The following is a 19,504-nucleotide window of genomic DNA, read 5'->3' on the forward strand; positions in this document are numbered from 1 at the left end:
AATGTGGAGGATCAGAGGGATCTTGGGTTCCGAGACAATAGGATACTCAAAGCAGCTGTGCAGGTTGACTCTGTGGTTAAGAAGGCGTATGGTATATTAGGAGCTGAGAGGTAATGTTGCAGCTATATAGGACCCTGGTCAGACCCCACTTGGAGTACTGTGCTCAGTTCTGGTCGCCTCACTACAGGAAGGATGTGGAAGCCATAGAAAGGTTGCAGAGGAGATTTACAAGAATGTTGCCTGGATTGGGGAGCATATATGAGAATAGGTTGAGTGAACTCGGCCTTTTCTTCTTGGAGCGAGGGAGGATGAGAGGTGACCTGATAGAGGCGTATTAGATGATGAGAGGCATTGATCGTGTGGAGTCAGAGGCTTTTTCCCAGGGTTGAAATGGTTGCCACAAGAGGACACAGGTTTAAGGTGCTTGGGAGTAGGTAAAGAGGAGATGTCAGGGGTAAGTTTTTTACTCAGAGAGTGGTGAGTGTGTGGAATGGGCTGCCAGTAACGGTGGTAGAGGCGGATACGATAGGGTCTTTTAAGAGACTTTTGGATAGGTATATTGAGCTTAGAAAAATAGAGGGCTATAGGTAAGCCTAGTAATTTCTAAGGTAGGGATATTTTCAGCACAGCTTTGTGGGCCGAAGGGCCTGTATTATGCTGTAGGTTTTCTATGGTTCTATGTTTTCTACGAATGATGTTTAGCTGCATACATGTGTACTGTTGAATGACAATAAACCTGAACTTGGAGGAAGGGCAGGTTATGAATTCTCCTGAGGGTGCTAGTTCATATTTATCCTTCTAATAGCAATAAAAACAATGATCTGCTCATCATCATGTGAATATTCGGTTTTCCTACATTTGCAAAATGACAGTAATGATCTCCTTTCAGAAGCCCTGCTTTGGTATGTCAAAGATGACACAGTGGTGGCTCAAGTTCAATTCTGACCCCTGGTGAGATTATTGGGAAACCACGTGAATATTCCCTGGGTTTTCTAGCTTTCTTCCACATCCTCAAAATGCGCTAGTCGCTGTAAATTACCTGTAGAGTTGGGAGATGCTGAGAAATTTGGAGGAAGCTGATGGGCATATGAGAGAGGATAGTAATTCTTTAGAATTGGAAAGGGTACAGAGGAGATTTACCAGGATGCTGCCTGGTTTGGAGAGTATGCATTATGATCAGCGATTAAGGGAGCTAGGGCTTTACTCTCTGGAGAGAAGGAGGATGAGAGGAGCCATGATAGAGGTATACAAGATATTAAGAGGAATAGACAGAGTGGAAAGCCAGCGCCTCTTCCCCAGGGCACCACTGCTCAGTACAAGAGGACATGGCTTTAAGGTAAGGGAAGGGAAGTTCAAGGGGGATATTAGAGGAAGGTTTTTCACTCAGAGAGTGGTTGGTGCGTGGAATGCACTGCCTGAGTCAGTGGTGGAGGCAGATACACTAGTGAAGTTTAAGAGACTACGATACAGGTATATGGAGGAATTTAAGTGGGGGGTTATATGGGAAGCAGGGTTTGAGGGTCGGCACAACATTGTGGGCCGAAGGGCCTGTAATGTGCTGTACTATTCTATGTTCTATGAATGATACATATCAGCCATGATTAAAGTTGAATGGAGGGGCAGGTTTAGAGGCCGAATGGCCTATTCATCTATTGAATAGGTTACAGGGAAGTGGGGCAAGGGATGATGGGATTGGTTTGATAGCCTACACAGACTCAATGGGCCAAGTAGACCTCCTTCACTATCGTAAGAAAATGTGGGAAATATACATGAGAGATTTCTTTCTGATCGTCAATGCCACCTCTCTCATTCAGCAGGAGCTTCTCCCTGTGTTCAGGGGGAGAGAGAGAGAGAGTGAAAAGGGCTGTCCAACCCTGGAACTGGCAATGATTGGCATTGATAATCAAGTGAAAACTTAACGAACTCCTTTCATCTCAAGGATCATTCCCAAAACTTTGTCAATAAAAATAGATGTTTCATATAGTGAGGGAGTCTAGGACCAGAGGAAACAGACACAGAATACAAGGACACCCCTTCAGAACTGACACAAGGAAGTATTTCTTTAGCCAGAGGGTGGTGAATCTGTGGAATTCATTGTCATGGATGGCTGTGGATGCCATCATTGTGTATATTGAAAGCAGGTGTTGATAGGTTCTTGATTAGTAATGGTGTCAAAATTATGGGGAGAAGGCAGAAGAATGGGGTTGTGGGGATAAATAAATCAGACACTGTAAAATTACAGAGCAGGCTCAATATGCTGAATGGCCTATTTCTACTTCCTTGTCAAATGGTCTAAAAAAGAGCACATCGTAATTATAAACTATTTATGACATTATTATCACAAATCCTGTCAATGTAAGAAAGCCAATTTATATAATAATGTTCAAAATGTCAGGTGCCAATATGCTTTATGACCAATGAAAACACAAGATATTAGAACACAGTTTTTCGGATCTCTTGAACCATGGTTGAGATGGGTTCCATCACAGATAATTTGGGGAAGTAAGGTTTGAAGTTGTGCTTATTGTCCAGAGCCTTAAAAATCCCCCTTAAATGTGGGTCTTCCCAGAACTGCAAACGTTAAAATGTTCAGAAAAACAAACTTGTCAGGGATCTTTTAGAGACAATAATTCCATAAAATTTAACTAGCAGTTTGAAAATTATTGTCTAAAATGAAAATCATAATGGATATGTTGATGGCAAATACTGTTTGACCAGACTAAGGTCTGTGATGAAGTAACAAAGAGATAATGCGTGCATGGTTGATGCGTGTATAGAATTTCACAATGAATTCTTTAAGCATCACATGGTACACTTGTAAACAAACTTAAATCCCATCAGATTAATTAAAGGAACAGTGATAACATCCATACAAAATTGGATTGGGGAAGTTAAAGTGTTACTTTGCAGTCTCGAGGAAGAGTTATTCTCACAGAATTAGTATTTGGATGGCTGTATATTATACACCAATGAAGTGAATGTGCTCATTGATTGCACAATTTCAGTTCACAGGTCACAGGGAAGGGGTGAGTTACACATATGATAACAAGATAGCAGTAAGAGATGCTGAAGTGGTCAGACATGTGGCAGCTAATTTTTAATAAAGGAAATTGTAGTAACACACTTTGACAGGAAGAATTAGCAGAGGCGTCAGAATCAAAAAGCTGCAAATTTAAAATGGTTGCAGAAACAGAAAGGCCTTGTTTCGAAGCTAAGGTGATTAGAGGAAGGAGTGGGGAGATGTTGGAGGTAAGTTCTTTGTACACAGAGGGTGTTGAGTGCATGGAATGTCCTGCCAGAGGTGAAGGTAGAGGCTGATACATTAGGGGAATCTAAGAAACTCTTAAGTAGGCACATGGATGATAGAAAAATGGAGGGCTATTGTAAAGTGTCAGATTGATCTTAAAGTAGGGTATAAGGTTGGCACAACATCATTAGCCATAGGGCCTGTACTGTGCAGTAATATTTTAAATCTCTGAAAGCAGCAAGATGTTGAAAAGGCCATTAAAGAAGCATGTGTAATCTAACCCTAGATACTGGATGTCTAAAATAAAATTTCTGAAGTATACATTCATGAACTGAAAACAATGTCTCTCCACAGATGCTGCTTGATTTACTGAGTATTTCCATTAAAAGTGATCACCGACATTATTACCGGAGGCAAAATAATTAAGGACAACCCAGGAAGATATTATTTCATGCAGTACGTATAATTTCTACCATGTATGTCCTGAAAAAGTAACAGATATAGATTAATTTTCAAAGTAGACCAGAAAAGACAGAAGAATAGGAAAGTCAAATTATGAAGATTATTTGGATAGTTCTTTCAAACAGCTGGTACAGGCATCGTAGGCCAAATAGTTATGCTACCAGATTAAATAACAACTAGAATATAGCCAGAAAATTCTTGTAAAACCCAGCTGCAGAGAGAGAAGCAGAGTTAACATTTAATAACCTTAAATGTTAACTGTTTCTCTCTCACGGATTCTGTCTGACCTACTGAGTGTTTCCACCATTTTCTGTTTTATTTCAGACTTCCAGCATTTGCTTTGTTAAAAATTATTGTTTACAATGAAAATATGACCAGTGCATTCCAGATCTCATCGTAGCTTTATGGTTTTGCTTAGTTTGTAATTAATGTATTTGTTAATTTCCTGTGAACCAAGACAATTGCTGGGCCTGTTCCATGCTGTATCGATAAATAGGCAGATAAACAGAATGTTGGTCCTCATATCGTTACTCAGCATTGACTGAAACCTCTCTTGCCTCTGCCTCAATTTGCTGACTTTAGGTTCCTTGTAATTGCTCTGTAATTCCACAAGAGGCCAGTGTTTATCATAGGATACTAAACCATCAGACAACCATTTTTCTCCAAAACAGATCTCACCCAGTCATCCACTCCTAACAAATGCTGTCCAGTCATCATTCCCAAAAACAGATGTTTACAGCTTCTGGTACTTCAGTATACCATTGAGATTTCTAATTTTCTTACTTTTTCTATACACCATAATTTATTTCATCTGTACTTAAAGTTGCAGAGAATGTCAACAGAGCACAAGGTGCTAATTGTGACTAGAATATGATATTGGCTTAGCTTTTTAAACATTTGACACTTCTACTGTTTAAAGTGAATAGATAGATGGAATTGTTGCTTTCCTCCAAGAGAACCACAACCTTGTCATGGTTTGGAGGTTTGTGTGCCTCAATGACCTTGAGAGCTATGTTGACTGCAGTCAGAGATTTATGTTTTGGCTGCTGGTAAGGTCACCCATGTCAAACAGATCAAAGGGCAAAGGACAGACTAAGAGTGGTTTACCAGTCCTCCAGGTTCAGAGATTCAGCTCAAGGCTAACAACCCTGACTGGTAAAATAAAACTGTTATGGAAACAGCAATGAAGAATTCTCCTACATCTGAGTACGACAGTATTCCTGAGTCTCCACTTGGGACTTGGATAACTGACAGTTGTGAAAACTGAGAGGAAGCTATTGACACAATGAAGGAAGCTCTTAACACCGCCAGAGATGGAGGACCTTCATTGCTGCCATGCCATTGATACTTTGCAACAGTATGTCCTGATTTAATTTTGCAACATATCAAGAAAGCCATCCCAATGGTATTGTATTTTATGAATTAAGTATATTTTTTAATTTTAAAACTCTAATGGGTGATAGGACACAAGGACTGTAATAATTAATGTGAAGTTTGATATCAACATAAGAATGTTCAGATGTCTCTGGGTCTGGGCCTGTATTTAGAAGGATGAGGGGAGATCTTATTAAAACTTACTGAATACTGAAAGGCCTGAATACAGTGAATGCAGAGAGACTGTTTCCATTAGTAGGATCCAAGTGCACAGCCTCAGGAAAAGGAACATCCCTTCAGAACAGACATAAGGAGGAGGAATCTATGGAAGCCAAGACATTGGGTGTATTTAAGGCAGAGATTGATAGGTTCTTGATTGGTTAAGGGTTATGGGAAGAAGGCAGGAAAATGGGCTTTAATAAACGTTTAGCAATAATGGAATGGTGGAGCAGATTCAATAGATCAAATAGCCTATTTCTGCTCCTATATCGTATTGTGAAAGTGAAGAGGAGGTAATGTCAACAAAATATCAACTCAGTCGAAGAGTTTGAACAGAGGTCACACCTCACTCTTCGAGAGGCTATCTTACTATTTTCCCAGGATCTTTTGCCTCATTCCTCTCTCTGCTATTGTCATCGCAACTGTTCTTCATCTCAGTACTGTTCCCAAGTGAGAACAACATAATTCATTGCAAAAATCTGTGATTTTGATTATATGACACTTTCAGATACAAGGCCATATTTCTCTACACCACTGTCTGAATTTTCAAAAACAACAGTTTGATTCATGGAGATTAAATAAAAAAGAGAAAGATTTCATTTTCTGCACAAGCTACATGAGACATGATTATAAATATTTATCCATTAACAGTCTTTTCAAACAATGTTTGAGTTAGGCTATAAATTTTATCTCTCTGATCATGAGTACTGTAACACCAATGACAGGACAGGATGTATTGATAAAAGCTCTTACATCTTCATAGTCATCATCATCGTCAGACTGGTGAATCAGCTCCGCTGGCTGGGATTGAGACCGTGGTCGAGGGAGTGGTTTTTCAGTTGGAACAGAGCGAAAGCTTTGTCCATCGGGAGATGAACGGCTACAAAAAACAACAGCAATTTATCTTAATTGCTAATGCATGATCTTTTGTCAAAATTACACAAGTTACCTGTGCTTGCATGCCTCAGGGTATAAACTTTTGGGGGAGAAAAAGTCAGCACATGAAGAATTCATTGTGGTGCAGAAATAATGTGTACAACACTTACTGTTAATAAAGTGAGAAGTGGGCCACAACATCATTTCATCATATACCCAGTTAAATGCGAAACACAATAGACTGCAGGTGGTGCAATCCGAAGCAACTAACAATCTACTGGAGGAACTCAGCAGGTCAAGCAGCATTAGGGTAAGAAAAGAAATCCAAAACATTGACAGTCCCTTTCCTTCTGCAGTTGCTGCCCGACCCACTAAATTCCTTCAATAGATTGTTCATTGACTCATCAAAATGTGAAATCAAGGATTTGCAGTCAAATGTAGAACAATATAACACAGAAACAGCCCATGATGTCTGTGCAATCATGATTCCAATCCATATTAATCTCATCTGCCTATATGGTCTACATCCTTCCATCCCAATCTGTTCATGTGTCTGTCTAAATGTCTCTTTATTGTTGTTAAAGTTCAAAGTACATTTATCATCAAAGTATGTATACTATATACTAGCTTGTAATTCGTCTCCTTACTGGCAGCCACAAAACAAAGAAAACCATGAAACCCTGTAGAACCCATTAAAAAATAAGATAGTCTATCTCCTTTCACCATCTCCCCAGCAGCACCTTCCAGGCACCTACTGACTTCTGTATATAAAAAAGATTGCCTCATAAGTCTGTGAAGGGCCTCAGCCTAAAACTCAAATTGTTTATTCCTTTCCACAGATGCTGCCTGATCTGCTGAGCTCCTCCAGCATTTTGTGTGTGTGGTTGTACTGTACAGCTCTATGAATCAGAATCAGACTTTAATCGCCAAGTACTGTGCACATACAAGGAATTTACTTACGGCAGATGTTGTCTCTCTGCTCATAACAATAATAATGATAAATATAAATGAAAATATAGATTATACATACAAGTAGTGCAATCCAAGTAATAGCCGACAGTTAACTGTTCAGCAAAGTGATTCTATCTCTATGACTCTATCTTTATTCAACTCAGTGCTTTGTCAAAGTAGAGAGGGGTATAGAGAATACACGGTTATTATTAACTAAACCAATGAAATTTCCCTTTTTTATCTTAGAAATTTAGACCTTAGTATGATATCATGTACAGAAATTTGTGAAATATTAAATTCAAATAAAATGATTAAAGTTAAAAAGTTTATGTTGACAATTCACTGGTTGGAGAGGGGTCTAGTATGAAGTAATACAAAGAGGAAAAATGCAGGATCAATTATATACTCTCTGGCCACTTTATGAGGTAACCTGTACACCTGCTCATAAATACAGATATTTAATCAGTCAGTCATGTGGTAGCCACTCAATGCATAAAAGCATGCAGACATGGTCAAGAGGTTCAGTTGTTTTTCAGACCAAATATCAGACTGGGGAAGAAATGTAATCTAAGTGACTTTATCTGTGGAATGTTTGTTGGTGTCAGTCAGGATGGTTTGGGTATCTCAGAAACTGCTGATCTCCTGGGATTTTCACACACAACAGTCTCTGGAGTTGACAGAAACTGGTGCAAAAACCAAAAACATCCAGTGAATGGCAGTTCTGTGGGCAAAAATGCCTTGTTAATGAGAGGTCAGTGGAGAATTTTCAGATTAGTTCCAGCTGAGAGAAAGGCAACAGTAACCACACAACAGTGATGTGCAGAAGAGCATCTCTGAACGCACTGCACAGTGAACCTTGAAGTGGATGGGCTAGAACAGCAGAAAACCACACTGGTTCCATTACTGTACCTAATCAAATGTCCACTGAGTATAGATGTCCATAAATGTAAGATTAATTATGAGATTCATTACAGGGTGCAAACAGCATTTCTTGTAAAAGAAAATTATAAGGATGTGAAGTTTAGTTTCAAGGTTTTGGTAAATAGATATTTTGAAAGCTTATAGTAACAGGAAAAGTAAATGGAAGGATCTGTTTATGCAGAAGATAAATACCAGTGCAGGCTGTTGAGTGAACAGCCAGCTCACTTATGAAAAACATACTGTATGAAGTACACCTCCATCACAGTTACCATACTTACTGCAAGGGAAGAGTGTTGTGCTTTTCAGTCTTAGGCTTAACAGAAGCAGGTGGTGGTGTTGGAAATTTGCAAGCTGTTTTTTGTAATAGTTCTGGTTTATATAGTTTAGGTTTTATCTCTTCAGTCTGAGATGGAATTTGTGACAATGTTGGTTTGTTGACAGGTACTGGAGGAGGAGCTGATCCTTTGTTGACAGGTACTGGAGGAGGACCTGATCCTTTGTTGACAGGCAGTGGAGGAGGACCTGACCCTTTGTTGACAGGTACTGGAGGAGGAGCTGATCCTTTGTGGAAAGGCACTGGAGGAGGACCTGATCCTTTGTTGACAGGCACTGGAGGAGGACCAGATCCTTTGTTGACAGGCACTGGAGGAGGACCAGATCCTTTGTTGACAGGCACTGGAGGAGGACCTGATCCTTTGTTGACAGGCAGTGGAGGAGGTCCACCAGTAGATCTTTTAGTGGGAGGTATTGGAGGAGGTCCTTTGTGTGAAGGTGATAGAGAGGGTCCATCACCAGATCCTTTGTGAGAAGATATTAGAGGGGTTCCACCACTAGAACTTTTATTGGAAGGAGGGGGAGGGGTTCCAGATCCTTTGTGAGAATGCACTGGAGGAATTCCACTACTAGATCCTTTATGTAAAGGCACCGGAGGGAGTCCAGCAGTAGTTCCTTTCTGCAAAGGCGATTGAAGAGACTGACCATTGAATGCTTCCCTGTTTCCAATCGCCTGCTGAAGATGTTTATTTAAGTCCAATGCAAAGTTGCCTTTGCTTTTGACACCAGCATTTGGGGCTTCTACGAGTTTCTGACGTGGCTCCGCCTTGGCAAAAGTGGGTTTTGAATGAGCTGGAAGAGGAGTTGGGCAACCTGAGGCAAGTCTGCAAAATGCATCAGGTAGAGGCTGCGGCAAACAGTCCCGCGAGTCCTCTTTCCCAGCAGCTAACCCAAGTGATGGCTTCTGAACAGCAGGTGGCAGAGGAGGTGGTGACTTCTGAACGAGAGATGGCAGAGGAGGTACTGACTTCATACTCTTTCTTGTTGGCTGGACTGGATGGAAATCTAGACCCAGGGAAAAGAGAAAAAATCCATACTGTGAAGCAGCCACATTATTTACACTATATAATTAAACAGGGTTATACAAAGACTGCAGATCTAGAGTATCAATCTACTCCATCCACCTTCTTATTCCAGCTTCTACCCCCTTCGTTTCCAGTCTTGATGAAGCCCAAAACGTCAACTGTCATTCCTCTTTGGATGCGCCCAACTTGCTGAGATACTCCATCATTTGTGTGTGTTGGTGGAGAAACTCAGTGGTTGAGCAGCATGTGAGTCTGTGTGGTGGGGTGGAAGGCATGGTCAATGCTTCAGGTTGAAATTTTGATCTGAAATGTCTACAAATCCCCAGATCAGGACAAAGGAGTCGTTGACATTTCAACACAAAATGTTGACTAGTCCAGTCCCCTTAATAATTATAAGTATTTACTTATGATATTATAATTATAAATATTTACTTAATTATTTATTGTTTTTTATTTGCACGGTTTGTCTTCTTTTGCACATTGATTTTTAGTCTTTGTGTGTAATTTTTCATTGGTTCTGTTGTATTTCTTTGATTTATTGGAATGCCTGCAAGAAAATGAATCTCAGGATAGTGTCAGCCCATGCTTTTTCTTTTGTCAAAATGGGGCCACGCTCAGGTTAGAGGAGCAGTACCACATATTCCGTCTAGGTAGCCACCAACCTAGGTAGTCACCTGCCTATCACTTTCCCCTGGTACCCCTCCTTCTTCCCATTCTCGGATGGTCCACTCCCCTCTCCGATTAGACTACTTCTTCTCCAGCCTTTTACCCTGCCCACCCCCCTGGCTTCACCTATCATCTTCCAGCTAACCTCTTTCCCCTGCTCCCCCCATCTTTTTATTCTGGTGTCTTCCCCCTTCCTTCTCAGTCTTGAAGAAGGGTCACAGACTGAACGTCAACTGATTATTCATTTCCATAGATGCTGCCTGACCTGCTGAGTTCCTCCAGCATTTTGTGTTTTTCAAGGATGTATGTGTCATGCACATATTTTGAGTAGCATCTACAGTAAGGAATAAATAGTTGACATTTCAGGCTGAGATCCTTCATCAGGACACCAGCATTTGGGGTTTCTATAAGCTTCATCAGGGATCCTGATGAAGGGTCTTGGCCCAAAACATGAATTCTTTATTCCTTTCAGTGGATGCTTTCTGACCTGCTGAGTTCCACCAGCATTTTGTGTGTGTTACTTGGATTTCCAGCAGCTGCAGAATCCCTTGTGTTTATGTTGAAACTAATTAGCTTTTTTAACATAAAACATGCAAACATTAAAACATACAAAATTAAATAGAATGATCTTATTGTGCTGAGCATGTTGTAATTCTGCAATGGATTATAGATAGATTGAGAGGTAAATTGAACATCTAGTAAATAGAGTTTAACAGAGAAAATGATCTTGCTGGGACTTGAGGACCTCAGTTATAGGGAAAGGTTGAATAGGTTAGGACTTTTTCCCTGGAATGTAGGAGAATGAGGGGAGATCTTATAGTGATATACAAAATTATGAGTATAGTTTGGTTAAAAACAAGCAGGCCTTTTCCAGAAGTTGTGTGAGACTAGAACTAGATGACATAGGTTATGGGTGAAAGGTGAAATATTTAGGGGAATCTAAGAGGTAACTTCTTCACTCAGAGAGTTGTGCAAGTGTGGAGTGAGCTGCCAGCAGAAGAGGTGGATGCAGGTTCAAAAACAACATTTAAGAAAATTTTGGATAAATAAAAGGTTGGGAGGGGTATAGAGGGCAATGGTCCCAATACAGGTCGATGTAGCTAGGCAGAAGAAGAGTTTGATGGACTAGATGTGTCAAAAGGCTTGATGTTGTGCTGTAGTGATCTATGGCTATAACACGGGGAAGTTTGAGGTGATACATTTTGGAAAGAGGAATAAAAATGCCATTATCATCTAATTTGAGAGGGACTACAACTGAGATAACTTCAGGAATCGAGGTGCTCTGGAATGTGAATCACAAAATGTTAACAGGCAGGAAAGTAAAATATTGGTTTTATTGTGAAGATTTTGGAGTTTAAGAATAGGGAGGATTTGCTACAGTTGTACATGATATTAGTGAGGTCACAACCAGAATACTGTGCACAGATTTGATCTTTTACTGAAGAAAAGGACATAATGCTCTTTGGAAGCAGTGCAACATAGATTCACCATGCAAATTCCCAGGATGATAGAGTAGTTCTCTGAACAGGATAGATCTATATTCTGTGAAGTTCTGAAGTATGAGGGATAACCTTACTCAAGCTTGTGGGATCTTAAGCTGTCTTCATGAGACACAGGAGCAGAAAATGCTATTTGGCCCATCAAGTCTTCTCCGCCACCCTGAAAACTGTCCAATGCAATGTACTGGAGAGGGTGAAAAGTAGGATCACGACAATGATGCTGGCAACGTCAAAGTTAATGTACAAAGAGAGTTTGACGGCTCAGGGCCTGTATTGGCTGGAATTTTGAAGAATGAAGGATGATCTCAATGAAATCTATCGAATATTGAAAGGCCTAGCTAGAATGGACTCAAAGAGGATATTACCTAGAGTGGAGGAATCTAGGACCAGATGGCACAGGCTCAGAAAAGAAGGACATCCCTTTAGAATGGAGATGAGGAGGAGTTTTTTTTAGCCAAAGGGTGGTGATTCTGTGTAATTCATTACCACAGATGGCTGTGGAGGCCAAGTTATTAGTTATATTTAAAATGGACGTTGATAGATTCTTGATTACCAAGGATGTCAAATGTTACAGGGAGATAGCAGGAGAATTGAGTTGAGGGAGATCATAAATCAGCCATGATGAAGTGTTATCGAGGTTAGGATGTTTACACTAGTGGGAGAATCATGAACAAGGGACAGAGCTATAAAATATGATTAAAGATCAGATTTAAGCATTCTGTTCATTTGTCACATGTACATGGAAACAGTGAAATAGTTGGGTTGGGTTGTTCTCCAATCTTGGCAATTTACTTGCAAATGTTTCGTCACCATATGAGAAGATATTGTCAGTGATGACGTTTTATATGTTGACGAAACATTGCCAAGATCAGAGAACAACACAACCCAACCATCCACCACCTTGAGCTACAATTTCCAAATTATTTACAATACAGTGAAATACATTGTTTCATCAATGACCATCACACTCCAAGGATTTGTTGAGGGCAGCACACTGGTGTGGCCATAATTTCAGCACCAACATAGCATGCACACAACTTACTAACCCTAGCCTGTACATCTTTGGAATGTGGGAGGAAACCAGAGCACCTGGAGGAAACCTATGTGGTCACGGGAAAAATGTTTAAACTCCTTACAGAGGCACAAATTGAAACCCAGTCTAATAGCTTGCACTGCAAGATGTGGCATTAACTGCTATGATACCGTGCCACCCCAGTATGAGAGCATCACTTAAAACTGAGGTTTTAAAGAAATTTCTTCTATCAGAGGGCTGTGAATTAATGGAATTCTCTGCCCCAGAGGGTGGTGGAGGTAGGTTCATTCAACATTATTGAAGCTGTAGATAGATAAATACCTGAAAAATTGAGGAACTGAGAGTTACAGGAACCTGGCAGAGGAGAGGAGATGAGACCTGGGACAGATCAACCATGATTATATTGAAAGGTGGAGCAGGCTTGTGGAGCCTGGTGGCCAACTCCTTGTGTTCTTCTGTCAGATAAAGGAAGAAGTAAGTTTTCTCCTATTCATTTGACTAATATCCGACAGGGAGATTCCATCCCGTCCTTCGCCCATCCTTTTTGTTATATTATAAAAGCAGCCTCTCCTATTCCTGACAACAGCACATAGCACACTGTGTTAATGGAGTTAAGGTTTATGGGGAGAAGGCAGGAGAATCAGGTTGAAGAAAAATGAGCCATAACCTAATGGTGGAACAGACTTGATGGGCTGAATGGCCTAATTCTGCTTCTGATTCTTATGGCTTATATTCTTATAGCTAACAACATGTCTTGCAAAGGATTTTGAATGTAACTATGTACTTGATGACTTTTTAACACAATTGTGCTCACATTTTCTACATGATATATGTTTTCCAAACTCATTTTAAAATAAGAATGAAAGCATCTGTTTAGCATGCAGCAAACTCTGCAACACGTTCATGATGAACATTTTGACACACACAAGTTGCTTGAGGAACTCTGTAGGTCAGGCATCATCTATGGAGGGGAGTGAACAGTCGATGTTTTGTGCTGAGACCCTTGATCAGGTCTTAAGGCTTCCGTTCCATTACAGCTGGGTGAAACGATGAACCACAGGGCTCAGTGCTTTAAATACTTCCTCCTGGAACTCCTCACACCAAATGATGAGCACTCATCCCCTGACTTTAAACCAAAGACCCCACCCATCTAGGTCATCTTCTCTTCTCCCACTTCCAATTGAACAGAAGGATCAAATGCCTAAAAGCATGTACTTCCAAGCTTAAGGACAGCTTCCACCCTGCAGTTATACTACTGAACAATCACCTTGTGCAGTAAAATACGCCCTTAACCTCACAACCTACATAGACTACACTCTCTTCATTACTGTAACACTTTATTCTGCATTGTGGTATTACTCTTCCCTCAACGTTTTGAAGTGGTGAAATGATCCGTAAGGACAGCAAGCAGAACAAAGTTTACAGCTGTACCTTGGTGCATGTGACAACAATAAATTGATTCTCATTCCCAGAGATAGCTTCACATTTCCATCTCCAGGGTTGTCCATTCCCAACTTGATGCTTAAATTGTGTATGAGTGTAGAAGTGGGTGTGAGGGAGGAAATGAACTTGTTTTGTTGCTGTTGCCTATGCTGCTATGTTGGTGCTATTATGTCCAGCACATCCTTAGCTTGATATTTTTTAAAATTTTGGCAATACAGTGCAGAATAGGCCCTTCCAGCCCTGCCACCCCAGCAACCCCCAACTACACCCTAATTAACCCAAACCAAATCACAGAACAATTTACAATGATCATGGTACATCTTTGGACCACGGGAGAAATTCGAACCACCTGAAGAAAGCCCACATATTCCATGCTCCTTACAGAATGGTGCTGGAATTGAGCTCTGAACTCTGGAACTGTGATAGTGTTGCACCAATCGCTACGCTGTGCTGGTTGTTAGCATTTCACAGTCTGTTTCCATGTGCATGTGAGAAGTAAGTGAAGCTGAATCTGTGGCCAGTTAGTTAATTGAAAAGCCAGGATATATATCAATGTGGCAGCTTTCAGAGACATTCCACTCCAGCTTCGTCAATGTGGCAATGTCCATGCACTGTGTACTATCACAGGGCAATTCTCCTTGGAGCATTGCAGAGAGACATTGATAGGATGCAGAAGTGGGCTGAGAAGTGGCAGATGGAGTTCAACCCGGAGAAGTGTGAGGTGGTGCATTTTGGAAGGACAAACTCCAAGGCAGAGTACAAAGTAAATGGCAGGATACTTGGTAGCGTGGAGGAGCAGAGGGATCTCTGTCCACAGATCCCTGAAAGTTGCCTCACAGGTAGATAGGGTAGTTAAGAAAGCTTTTGGAATGTTAGCTTTAATAAGTCGAGGGATAGAGTTTAAGAGTCGCGAGGTAATTACACAGCTCTATAAAACTCTGGTTAGGCCACACTTGGAGTACTGTGTCCAGTTCTGGTTGCCTCACTATAGGAAGGATGTAGAAGCATTGGAAAGTGTACAGAGGAGATTTACCAGGATGCTGCCTGGTTTAGAGAGTATGGATTATGATCAGAGATTAAGGGAGTTAGGGCTTTACTCTCTGGAGAGGAGGATGATGAGAAGAGACATGATAGAGATATACAAGATTTTAAGAGGAATAGATAGAGTGGACAGCCAACACCTCTTCCCCAGAGCACCACTGCTCAGTACAAAAGGCTTTAAGGTAAGGGGAGGGAAGTTCAAGGGGGATATTAGAGGAAGGTTTTTCACTCAGAGAGTGGTTGGTGCGTGGAATGCACTTTCTGATTCAGTGGTGGAGGCAGATACACTAGCAAAGTTTAAGAGACTACTAGACAGGTATATGGAGGAATTTAAGGTGGGGGGGGTTAAATGGGAGGCAGGGTTTAAGGGTTGGCACAACATTGTGGGCTGAAGGGCCTCAACTGTGTTGTACTGTTCTATGTTCTATTCTTCATTCAGTTTCATTAACCTCCTGTGAAAGAGCACTCAAAATAAAATGGACAGTGTAGTTTACCTTCTTCTGGCCTCGGGCTTTCCTGCAGCCCATCTGGTCGCAAGTAATCATCTTCATCATCCTCATCATCTTCTGCATAATCTGCAAAAGACAATAAAGTCCGTAAGAATAAACAACACACAGAGTAAAGATCCCACTGTGGCAACAGGCAAAGGAGCTACAGAAACTCAACAGGTCAGGCAGCATCCGTAGAGGGAAATGGCCAGTGGATGTTTCTGATCGAGATTTTTTGCCTGGACTGAAAGATTCAGATTTAGATTTAGTTAACCCATCGACACTGAAGCACACGGTGAAATATTTGTCTGTGATAACAATGAAACCGACCAACCATACTAGTGCAGTAGTTACTGCGGCACCATTACAGCCTGGTGGTTTGGAGTTCAGAATTCAGACCCAGCATCCTCTCTAAGTTCTCCTCGCGGAATGTGTGGGTTTTCCCCGGGCACTCCAGTTTCCTCCCAAAGTCCAAAGACATACTGGCTAGGTTAATTGGTCATTGTAAATTGTCTTGTGATTAGGTTAGGATCAAATCGGGGTTATCAGGAGTTGGTGTGGCAGCATTGCTGAAAGGGCCGGTATATACCAGGCCTATTCGGTGCTGTATCTAAGGACTTGCTGGGGGCAGACCATAAGTGTCACCACACATTCTGCCACCAACATAGCATGTCCACAATGTTCAGCTGAACAACACAAGTAACAACAACACCACAACAAAAACAGCAACAAAGTGAAACAACAGCAAACTTTCCCCTTTACTCCCATCCACCCATCTACTCACACACAGACAGGACTCCAAAACCTAGGTCAAGGCCACCTCCGGAGTCTTTGGCCCCACTACTGCAGACATCAGGCCCTTAACTTCCAGACACGATGACCCAAGGGCTTCAGGCATCAGGCCTTGACCTCCGGGGCTAGTTAACTTTAGTTTGACCTTCAGGCTTCAATTAAGTAAGAAAGGAGAGGAGACAGCCAGTGCAGAGCCAGAGAACGAAGGAGTGGAGCTAGAGCTGACAGGAGGAAGGCAGATCCTGTTGATGAGAGTGATAGGTAGGTGATGGAGGGGGGAGAGTGGGAATGATAAAGGTTTGATAGGTTCTTGATTAATCAGGGCTTCAAAGGTTATGGGGAGAAGGCAGGAGAATAGGGTGGAAAGTGCTAATAAATCAGCCCAAGTGGAATAGTGGAGTAGGCTCAATGGAGCAAATGACTTAATTCTGCTTCTACCTCTTATGGTCATCACAGGTAAAGCCCTCCCCACCATTAAGCACATCAACATGGAGCACTATCGCAGGAAAGCAGCATGCATCGTCAAAGATCCCCACCATCCAGGCCATCTCACTTCTGCCACCAGGAAGAAGGTACAGGAGCCTCAGGGCCCACACCAACAGGCTCAGGAACAGTTATTACCCCTCAACCATCAGACTCTTGAAGCAAGGGGATAATTTCACTCAACTTCACTCACCGCAACACTTATCTATTCCCACAACCAATGGACTTCATCTTATGTCCTCAATATTTATTGCTATTTTTTTGCTCGTTTGGTTTATTTGTATTTACTGTAAATGCCCACAAGAAAATAAATCTCAAGGTTGTATATGGTGACATACATGTATTTTGATAATAAGTTTGCTTTGTACTTATGGCTAAACAGGATGGAATCTGATAGAAGAGGAGATGAAGCATGGAAGATAGAGAGGGAGGTGGGAAGGGTAGCCACTGCGAGTCAGTGATAGGTAGATGGAGCTCAGTGGGAACAGGAACAGACAGGAATGAAGGGGAAAGGGACAGAGGAGGAGCAGATAATAGAAGTTTGAGAAAGATTCCTCTGGTTTGTTCAAAGAAAGTTTGTCAAAATTCACTGGAGTTTACAGAATGACATCTGATTTCAGAATAAGATTTTGAGGTGTTTGGTTGTGGTAAGAAGAGAAATTTGGAACTTGGTTCCAAACAGTTTCAGATCAGGAAGATATGTGGGGCAAGGATTTTGTTTTTACACAGGAGCCTGTAACGGGCTGCCAGAGGCAGTGCTAGAAGCTTTTAGTTAAGCGCATGAATATACTGGGAATGGGGGAGTATGGATTGTATGCAGGCAAAAGAGAATCAGTTTAATTTTGAGTCATGCTCAGCAGAGCCATTGTGGGCTGAAGGGCCTGTTCCTGTGCTGTACTGTAACACAGCGGTCCCACAATGGATTCAAATGAAGGAGTAACTGGTGCTGGAATGTGTGGCGATACTTGGAGGGCAGCCCCCAGCACATGCTTAGGTTGTGGTGATCCTTAATGCAAATGTGTGTTTCAATGTACATGTGATAAATGAATGAACCTGAATCTTTACGTCCAGATGAAGGGTCTCAACCAAAAGTGTTGACTTCCATTTTCTTCTCCCAGAAGATTACGTGTTCTTGGAATTCTCTTGCTCCGAGGAGGAAGTTCTATCAATAAATCGATTTGAAGTAGACAAATGTTTTTTTTTGCAGAGAGAGTCAATAGTTGTGAGGAACAGACAAGAAAGCAAAGCTGAACCCAAATCAGATCAGCCATGATCCTATTGAATGAGAGGGCAGCCGTACTCCTGCTCCAAATTTTGCAGCAGCATTACAGTGCAATATGTAAAAATTATTGTGAGTTACACAAATAAATAAGTAGTACAAAAGAGGAATAACAAAGCCCCATGTGCCTGCTCTGCCATTCAGTAGGATCTTGGGTGATCTTCCAGCACTGTGTCATTATACTGCACTAACCCAAACTCTTTTGAGTCCTTTTTTCCATATTACACACCATCTGACATATGTACACCCATTCACTCATCCTCTTTATATTCCCCTTCTCTATTCATTTTATCGTAGTGTTGGTAATGTAACTTGAACGATTCAGTAGACATACAGTATATTCAAGACTTCTACAACTCAGCCATCGTGAGGACTAAGAATAATCCACTGAACTCTGCAATCTCCATCAATACATTTTTTTCCTGGCTGTATGCTCCATTATAACACAGGGAACAGATAGTCAACTCACCAGGCCCCAAAACATCTGTATCTACACCAACTCATCCTGTCAAGATGTGTCGCAGCTTGATACGGCAACTGCTCTGCCAGGAACCTCAAGAAATTGTGGATGGCAGGATGGAAGTACATCTCCAATAAAGGAGTTGACAGGCTCTCCATCCCTCTGCTAGTCGACAGATCACCACTGGGAGCAGGCGCTGGACGGTCGTATGAGCAGCTGGAGCACATCACAAATCCTGGTTATACAACCACTGATACCAGGCAGACAATCTCTGAAGAGTATTGATAACGGCTGGGGTCACCCATCTTGTAAAGACACCGTTCGGAAGAAGGCAATCGCAAACCACTTCTGGAGAAGACATGATCTCCCTCGTCATAAAACACAGCACATAATGATGATGTGATACAGCCCAGTCCGTCACATAAACTGACCTCCCCTTCACTGACTCAGTCTACACTGCCTGCTCCCTCAGGAAAACAGGCAATATAATCAAGGACTCCTTGCACCCTGGTTCTTCTCTTTTCTCCCCACCCAGGTTGGACAGAAGAGCACAAACCTCCAGACTCAAAGAACAGCTTCTATCCCACTATTGAAACATCTGGTATGCTAAAAGATGAACTCTTGATCTCCCAGTCTTCTGACCCTGGCTCTGTTCATCTACCTGCACTGCACTCTTACTGTAATTACAGCATCAGATTCTGCATTCTGCTTTCTTTTTACTGTCTTGATGTACTTATGGGTGGAATGATCTGTCTGGATGGCATGCAGACAGAAGTTTTCCATTGTAGTTCAGTACATGTGACAATAATAAATCAATTACCAATACCAACCGGACTTATGGAAATCGTTATTGAACAAAGGTGGTGGGAAAATGGAAGGAGGTGTTTGCGTAACAGGAAGTGAATGATTGGA

At 41.5% G+C, this 19,504-nt stretch overlaps 1 protein-coding gene across 1 annotated transcript in view; it reads right to left on the reverse strand.

The window, feature by feature from the left end:
* Positions 1-19,504, reverse strand: part of sh3bp2 (SH3-domain binding protein 2) — a 136,657-nt gene that overhangs the window by 13,618 nt on the left and 103,535 nt on the right. The window contains exons 7-9 of the mRNA XM_059973799.1: positions 15,585-15,665; positions 8,329-9,388; positions 6,056-6,182 (exon numbers count right to left, since the gene is read on the reverse strand). Of these exons, the coding sequence (XP_059829782.1) occupies positions 6,056-6,182; positions 8,329-9,388; positions 15,585-15,665 (1,268 nt within the window). The remainder of the gene's footprint in view (positions 1-6,055; positions 6,183-8,328; positions 9,389-15,584; positions 15,666-19,504) is intronic.

The sequence above is a fragment of the Hypanus sabinus genome, chromosome 7 (assembly GCF_030144855.1).
Source record: "Hypanus sabinus isolate sHypSab1 chromosome 7, sHypSab1.hap1, whole genome shotgun sequence".
NCBI lineage: Eukaryota > Metazoa > Chordata > Chondrichthyes > Myliobatiformes > Dasyatidae > Hypanus > Hypanus sabinus.